General features: G+C 34.1%; 1 protein-coding gene across 1 annotated transcript in view; it reads left to right on the forward strand.

The window, feature by feature from the left end:
• Positions 1 to 537: 537 nt before the first annotated feature.
• LOC127157362 (basement membrane-specific heparan sulfate proteoglycan core protein-like) overlaps positions 538 to 9,252 on the forward strand; it is a gene marked incomplete at its 3' end in the record, with an annotated part of 10,041 nt that continues 1,326 nt past the window's right edge. Inside the window, exons 1-4 of the mRNA XM_051100595.1 lie at positions 538 to 937; positions 2,249 to 2,512; positions 7,673 to 7,915; positions 8,985 to 9,248. Of these exons, the coding sequence (XP_050956552.1) occupies positions 781 to 937; positions 2,249 to 2,512; positions 7,673 to 7,915; positions 8,985 to 9,248 (928 nt within the window). The remainder of the gene's footprint in view (positions 938 to 2,248; positions 2,513 to 7,672; positions 7,916 to 8,984; positions 9,249 to 9,252) is intronic.

Genomic DNA, 9,252 nt, shown 5'->3' on the forward strand with positions numbered 1-9,252 from the left:
ACTTTGTTGATACTTTCACTGATGTGTTTTCTTTAAGTTGTTCTCTTTCATGGACAGCTCTTTTCATCTTTCTGTGTAAATGTGTCTAAATTCTTCATATTTTTTCAGTCTTTCAATCTTTGGCAGTGATTGGCTCTCATGAGAAGTGAATCAGTTTCAAGGCATGTGATTGGCTGTTCACTAATGATGTCACATTTTCATGTGCACACGCTCCATAAACTCTGAGTTGACAGAGAAAGTTGATCAGTGAAAGTTGTGAAGTTAGTTGATATAGTAGATAATACACATACATATACAGAAAGAAAAAAACATTCTAAGCTTATACAGTATGTCGACATGTTTAATAAATGTTTTAAAAATTGAAACCTCTGACTGAAAACAGTTCCACGGCCAGAACAGGAACTGTTCAATAATGTTTAATAACTTTTAATAACTTTCTCATTACAAAATCCAGTTAATTTCACAAACAAAATAAACCAATTAAAAGGGGAAAATAACAATACTAATACTACTACTACTAATAAAAATAATCATCACAACTTTTGTCATAATGTATCACATTTTACTCATTACTGTATCACTATCAACTACATTAAGTCACATATTCAGTTTTCAAGAGTCTGTTTTCTTCTGTTCACAGATTTACCCACATCTACACTGACTGTGACACCAGACAGTCCTGTATTCACTGGAGAGACAGTCAATCTGAAGTGTGTGATAAAGTCTGATCACAGTAACTGGAGATATGAGTGGTATAAAGGCAGCACAAACAACAGAGTAATGTTACAGACGTCTGATCATTACACTGTAAACAGAGACACTCTCAGTATCAGAGTAGTGAATGAGTCTGATCAGGATCAGTACTGGTGTAAAGGACAGAGAGATGGAAGACCACAATCATCACATTTCAGCTCTGCTGTTGATCTCACTGTGAAGGGTGAGTTGAATATCATTGTCCTCCTAAATCTTTAATATATATCTTTTATATATTTTTACAAATTTTGTTACATAAAACATAGATTAGTCTCAGTTGAATCCAAAAACCTGTTAGTTGGTCAGACTAGTTTAAGACTCTGTCTTAAGATAGAGGCTAAATTTATGCAACTGGCCCCTGTAGTGAATCAGACGGAGGAGAGACCATCACTCTCTTCTCCACATCTCTCCTCTTTAACATCAGTGTTACACAAAGGGTGTGAGAGTGTCATAATGTAGGAACTCACTCATTGATCCTCGAGGATCATCACAGATCAGTGTGGATTGTAACAGGTTGTTGATTCAGCTGAATTAATGTGACTGCAGGATAAATGAGTGTGTGATGTTCTGTGACGTGTCTGTCTCAGTAAAACAGAAAGTTGGATCTAAGTGCAGTTTAAAACTTATGTAAACAAGACAACAAAAGTAAATTAATCAGTGAACAAGATAAACCAAATACAAGAACTGAAATAAACACACACAATACATCCATGTAGAACCAGACAATAAACAAAAGAAACACTGGAGATTATAAAGATAAGAAGGGACAGGTGTAGGCAATGAGTAGCCATGGTAACAGATGACTGTAACTATGGAAACAAACAAGGAAAGCAATGCAAAAAGGAAAACCAAAACTAAACACAGGAAGTGAACACAGAAACAATGGGGACAGAAAAACACTTCAACATAAAAGTCCTTAAACACAAAACAGGAAAACACAAGATTTAATTTAGCATCAAAAATGGTGCATTAAATATAATGAACACAATGAACTTACGTTTGAGCTTCCATGTTTATTAATGTATTATTAATAAATTAAATAAAATATATGATTTAATAACATACAATATTTAAAACATCTGATATGTATGTAGTCACTCAAAATGAAAGCATTTGTTTCTAATATTAAACTGTATTTTTATAAGCAGAATCATGAACGTTTCTTTTCTGGTGTCATTGTTTTCCTCTGCATGAGGGAGAAGAACCAAACCAAAGACTATTCAAGTCCATTCCTGATGTAACACCAGATTTAGAATTTTAATATTTTAAGTAATTATAAAAATTGAATTATTTTGTTAACTCTTTATCAAATGCCTGAGATGTAATAATTTCAAATAAAACTTGACATTTTAACTCTATTTTTGTTTTGTTTAAACTAATTAATACAAACTAAAAGCAAACCAGGTCTTTAATTTAATGCAGTGTTTTTCTCATAAGAAGGTTTTGAGTTTATAACCGTTTCAGTCAATACCTGCTCATATGTGTATTAATACAGTGAGACCAAAACCTGTAGTGAAGGTGACGCCAGATCAGCGTGTGTTCAGAGGAGAGACAGTCACTCTCACATGTGACATACAGGGAGGAGGAAACATTCAGTGGACATACAGCTGGTTTAAAGATGGTTCAGTCATCAGACACGTCACTGAGAGAGTCTACACCATCACATCTGTGTCTGATAGTGGTGAATACAGCTGTAGAGGAGAGAGATCAGACTCACAGAGATCAGACATCAGTGCTGCTGTTACACTGACTGTATCAGGTGAGTGTTCATATTCACATCTGTTTAATACTCATTTAATCATTTTTTGTGGCTTAACACTTTTTTTCTACTCTTCTGTATCATCCACATCTCACATCTGTATAAGAATAAAATAATTCACTTTTTAAGACATGTTCACAACAAGGAAATAACAAAAAAAAAAAAAAAATAATGTCCACAATAATGTATAATTAAATGCTTTAAATGCATTGCTCTTTAAATGCTAAACATGCATATTATAAATATAGAACAGACCTTTCTATTATTAAAAAAAAAAAAAAAAAGTGTTCAGTTTTTATTTTTACTACAACTTGTTATATTCAGCCATTTGCAAAATCATTTAAGTAGTTTTTTTTTTTTTTTTTTTTAATCAGCACTACAGCAACTGTATATTGACAGAAAAACACAGAATTGTTGACATTTTTGCAGATTTATTAAAAAAGTTTTCTGAAATATCACATGGTCCTAAGTATTCAGACCACTTTGCTCAGTATTTAGTAGAAGCACCCTTTTCATCTAATACACCCATGAGTCTTTTTAAAGATGCAACAAGTTTTTCACACCTGGATTTGGGGAAAATCTGCCATTCCTCCTTGCAGATCCTCTCCAGTTCTGTCAGGTTGGATGGTCAACGTTGGTGGACAGCCATTTTAGGTCTCTGTCAGAGATGCTCAATTGGGTTTAAGTCAGAGCCTCTGGCTGGGCCATTCAGATCAGAAAATTAATAATGGAGTTGTTGTGAAGCCAAACCTTCATTATTTTAGCTGTGTGCTTTTGGGTCAAGTCTTGTTGGAATAAAATACTGTATAGTCTGAGGTTTGTAGCACATATGGAGAAGGTTTTCATTAGGATATAACTGTACTTGGCCGCATTCATGTTTCCCTCGATTGCAACCACTTTTTTGTCCCTGCAGCTTTAAAACACCCCCACAGCATGATGCTGCCACCACCATGCTTCACTGTTGGGACTGTATTGGACAGGTGATGAGCAGTGCCTGGTTTTCTCCACACAGTAACTGGAGATATGAGTGGTATTAAGGCCAAAAAGTTCTATCTTGGTCTCATCAGACCAGAGAAACTTATTTCTCACCATCTTGAGTCCTTCAGGTGTTTTTTCAGCAAACTCCACTGGCTTTCATGTGTCTTGCACTGAGGAAAGGCTTTCGTCAAAATCTCTGCCATAAAGCCCTGACTGGTGAAGGGCTGCAGTGATGGTTGACTTTCTACAACTTTCATTCCATCTAAACTCATTCTACTGTCACATTTTTGCTGCATTCAGTCAGCCTGAAATCTTTGGGTTCTTCTTTACCTCTCTCACCAAGGCTCTTCTTCCCAGATTCAGCTCAGTATATTGTACGGCCAGCTTTAGGAAGGGTTCTGAGTCGTCCAAAACGTCTTCCATTTAAGGATTATGGAGGCCACTGTGCTCTTAGGAACCTGTAAGTGCAATTCAGAAATTTTTTTTTTTGTAACCTTGGCCAGATATGTGCCTGTTTTACAGTTCTGTCTCTGAGCTCTTCAGGCAGTTCCTTTGACCTCATGATTCTCATTTGCTCTGACATGCACTGTGAGCTGTAAGGTTTTATATAAACACTTGTGTGGCTTTCCTAATCAAGTCCAATCAGTATAATCAAACACAGCTGGACTTAAATTAAGGTGTAGAACCATCTCAAAGGATGATTTGAAGAAATGGACAGCACATGAGTTAAATCATATGTTTATTAATACAGAGAGGGTCAAAACCTGTAGGACCATGTGATATTTCAGCTTTTCTTGAGATAAATCTGCAAAAATGTCAACATTACTGTGTTTTTCTGTCAATATGGGCTGCTGAGTGTACATTAATGAGGAAAAAAAAAGAGCTTAAATGATTTTAGCAAATGGCTGCAATATAACAAAGAGTGAAAAATTTAAGGGGGTCTGAATACTTTCCGTACCCACTGTATATATATATATATATATATATGTGTTAGTGTCCACACCAATGAATAATTATGTTTGGTTTAATATGAACGTGCAAGCACTGTAGTTTAATCATCTGCCACTTCAAATGATTTGCTCTTTAAAGCAGGATACATTCTGATTCGTTGTTAATGTTTTAATTGTTCGTCAGCCATTCAGTTTTATTTTTAAAATGATTTATTTTCTTTTTGTATTTTCATGTTTTAATTCATTATTAGCTTTTCACTCTTTCTTCACCAGCATTTTTTTTTTTAATGGCCAGCCACCAGCAGCATTTTTGGTGATTTTCACTAACATTTAATGGCCCCCTGAATATTTTGTTGTCTGAATATTTGAACATGCAGTACACCAAAATATAAAACAGACCGTCGCGGTCACACATCACGTTTTTATTAAATACTACAATTGGGTCATGTTCAGTACTATTATCAAAACACAGATGCAGTAGATGACTTCCATCAACACTACGAAAACTGTACAGTCCTTTACCACTTCCTGAATCAACATTTCACTCATTAACATTAGTTTTCATTTATATGCGGTTTAGTGTTGATGATCACATTCAGTTGTGGAAAGAATAAAAAAAAAATACTGAAGTAAAAGTATTGCTACTTAAGTACTGAAAAATAATATGACTCAAGTAAGAGTAAAAAAAATAAAATAAACAAGTAAATTGTCATGTTTGACGCTATGCTAATCAAACATACTAGCTATCCCTGTTGAGCAACTGTTTTAACACTAATTTTGAAAAGTGCACTTACGTCTAAGATTATGTGGTTGTTTTATAATAATAATAAAAAAATGTAGATATTTAAATATTTTGTCATAAGAGTTTGAATTTTTTTTAATGTTAAAATACTATGAATGAAAATCAATACGTTAAAGAACACTTAGACAAGGATGTGTAAACTTGGTTTGTGTGAAAATGGTGTCTGTCTGTCGACCGGTGTGTTCCAGATGTTGGGTGTTATCCAGGTCTGATTCCACCCGTATGTTCGAAACCTAAAAAAAATATAAATAAACAAAAATCAGCAATGGTTTTAAACCTTGACTTCATTTTCACATAATGACATAATATTCTATAAAACTGAATCAACTGACTAGAGTTTATCTGCGCGAATGAGAAAACAGCACAGGAATTTCCCGATGTGAATACGAAAATTAAAAATGAACAGATCAAAATAATAATCATTTTTGCCAGAATGCATGCTGATATATCGCAGTAGAATTTTGGTACTGCAGACTCAGACTCACTGGAAAGACACAATTTCTTCTACGATTTTTTTTTTTTTTTTTATTATTATTATTATTACAAGTTCAGCTGGAGGAGTTTTTATGTTTGTTTGTATGAACAGCGAATGTTACAAAGCGGACCAAATGCAGACCTAATAGGATGTTCGCACGTCCGTTTGCTAGGATGACAATTCTTCCCGTTGTCCTCTAACCTAAAGCAACAAAATGAACTCATTCAGTAGTAGTATGATTTTATATGTGTACAACCGTTTATCTTTTGAAAAAGATTTGTAAATACTGCTGACAATTTGGATTTAACCATGTGGTCTGAATATTTATAATACATATGAAGATATTAGTGACCAAATGCACTTTTTTTGCCGCATGTGCGTCTCAGTGTTTGTTTTTACCATATGGAAATTCAACATTTAAGTTAAATATCTGTCAGTATTATATACCTTTAATCGTTTCAACTTTACGACAGCCTCAGCAAACGTTTTAAAAGATAAACTTTAGATAAAATGTAAGTATTGCCAGACATGCAGTGGTTACGGTAGCTTTATGTCTACAAATATAAAAGTATAAATATCTTTTGGACCGGACAAAAGCGAAAACTCAAGGCCGTATTTGAGGAAATCACCGGTAAAACCGTTAACTGTCACTCAGGGGCTCAGCCTTGACAATGATACATGCGCGTACCCTAAAGTGACGTCACTTGAAATTTTTGCGCTGCACGTAAAATAGCAGTCTTAAATGCAATAACTAAAATAATAATAATAATAATAATAATAATAATAAAAAAAAAAATAACTTTTCTTGTCATGTACAAACAAAAGAAATGTGTCAAACCTCCTAAAAAAGTTAATATGTTGAAAGTGCTATTTACAACAATATTTACAAAGGGTAATATATATACAAATCGATGGCTAACAAATCAAACAGAATCCAAACTCGTATTCAAACAGGCTTAGGTTATATCAACAGCAAGGCAAAACAGTAGATGAGCTCTTTCTCTCTGACAAGTTACTCAAATATACAAAGGTCGAATGGAGAAGCGGAGACGCAACACAAAAAGTGCCATTGTTCTGTAAGGTGTTTGGGGTAGTCCTTTTATTCTGGTTGGTTGAGGAGATGAACCAACCGCCGCGTCCGGTGAATTATCTGGAGGAACACCCATCTGAAATACAAGCAAGTACACAGAAAGAACACCAGAGGGCAGAATAACACAAAACAGATTCAAAAAGTGTTAGGTTGTTCCCCGCGCTCCCTAACTCCAAATTTAGAATTTTAATAAACATTATTTTTGTTAACTCTTTATCAAATGCCTGAGATGTAATAATTAAAAAATAAAACTTGACATTTTAACTCTATTTTTGTTTTGTTTAAAGTATCATGAGAACTTCATATATTGAGATCAGTATCGAGTATCAAACCAAATCATGACATGAGTGAATCATTACACAATATTATTAACTAATATTTACTGTAGTCACTGTGGTTACAGGTGATATTCATGACTAAAATGACTTGAGTGAGAGAATTCAATACAGATGAGTTTTGTACTGAAGTCAGAGAGAATGAGGTGACTTACAGATAATGATGTTAAATGAGTTCATGAAGTCTTCAGATAGTCTGTTGAAGTTGATTGAGATTCAGTTGCTCCTCATATGAGGTTGTAGTTGGAGGTCTTCAGCTCTCCTTCACCAGGAGCTTCATTCTGCTTTCTATGGAGAGTCAGAGGTGTTTGTCTGAGGACGTGACGGAGCCAGAGCCTCCTCAAAAACACTCAGATCAGAAAACTAATGACAGGACAAAAGCAAAAACACAACAAATTATACAAAAGTTGTTAAAGATAATGAATAAAATAATGTATAAACAACATAGTTTTGTAACACATTTATAAAACAATATTACAGTATAACTGTAAGTGCTGTTTTTCACTTAATGTTTTGTATTTTTTTTACAGATTTACCCACATCTACACTGACTGTGACACCAGACAGTCCTGTATTCACTGGAGAGACAGTCAATCTGAAGTGTGTGATTGAGTCTTACAGTAACTGGAGATATGAGTGGTATAAAGGCAGCACTAAAGTGTCTGAGCATCACACTGTAAACAGAGACACTTTCACTATCAGAGGAGTTAAAAAGTCTGATGCGGGTCAACCCAAAGGACAGAGAGATGGAAAACCAAACTCATCACAATCAGGTGAGTTAAATATCTTCCTGATATGGAGTTTTGGCCTCTGTAGAGGACATTATATCGAGCTTATTTTTCACATGCCTCATTTTAATTCTGGATGTCCTGTAAAAAGCACATTCATACTTTTCAAATTAAATTTTTGAAGTTTCCCCATTAATTGTATATAATGGGAAAACTGACTGACATTAATTTAGTGACAAATTAAACACATATAGAAATAATGCTATTTTGTCATTTAAATCTGACTAATATTCAAATGGTTTGTCATTCAACATGTTATATGGTTTCATAACAAAGTATGAAAAATGGGGCATTGAATATAAATGTCCATGTGTATAAAAATAAAAACTTGATTGTTTTGATTTAGAAAATAAATTATATATCAATATTCCTATGAAAACATAGTATGAAAATTTACTTGCCAGTTATTAGTACACCCTAAAAACTGCTGGGTTAAAAACAGTTCTGGATAAAATATGGACATACCCAGCGAATCAGAAGGTTAAAGTATGATCACATATCTAATCAAGAGACTGTGATTTTGTTCAGTTAAAAAAAAAAAGTCCAAAAACACTTATCCAGTAATTTTACAGTATTTCTGTTAACCCTAGACACACATGCAATCCAGTGTAAAATACAAAGTACAGTAATAAACACCTGTAAAATTTCTTCAACTTAATACAATACATTGTGCCCTATTTTTACTATTTTTGGAGCATTGTATTCTGCCTGCTGATTTTTTTAGTATGTAAAACAAAACACTTTATGCAACGACAAACAGTTCAATCTGTCTCATGATCACGTCATGTTCAGCACTCTTTTTACACTCTTAAATTATGTAAATATTGTACAATTGATGCATGTGATAAATGAATACAAAAGAACATACATGTAGCCTGGATATCAATGTTTTATTTAGTTTTTGCCATTAACAGTTTTGATGTAGTTAATACAAACCATAAGCAAACCAGATCATAAATTGAATGCAGTATTTTTTTTTCATATGTTCATAACATTGATCATGAGACTGTGATGCTGTTTCAGTCAATATTTACTCATATGTGTATTAATACAGAGAGACCAAAACCTGTAGTGAAGGTGACGCCAGATCAGCGTGTGTTCAGAGGAGAGACAGTCACTCTCACATGTGACATACAGGGAGGAGGAAACATTCAGTGGACATACAGCTGGTTTAAAGATGGTTCAGTCATCAGACACGTCACTGAGAGAGTCTACACCATCACATCTGTGTCTGATAGTGGTGAATACAGCTGTAGAGGAGAGAGATCAGACTCACAGAGATCAGACATCAGTGCTGCTGTTACACTGACTGTATCAGGTGA

The sequence above is a fragment of the Labeo rohita genome, unplaced genomic scaffold, assembly GCF_022985175.1.
Source record: "Labeo rohita strain BAU-BD-2019 unplaced genomic scaffold, IGBB_LRoh.1.0 scaffold_1059, whole genome shotgun sequence".
In the NCBI taxonomy this organism is placed as follows: domain Eukaryota; kingdom Metazoa; phylum Chordata; class Actinopteri; order Cypriniformes; family Cyprinidae; genus Labeo; species Labeo rohita.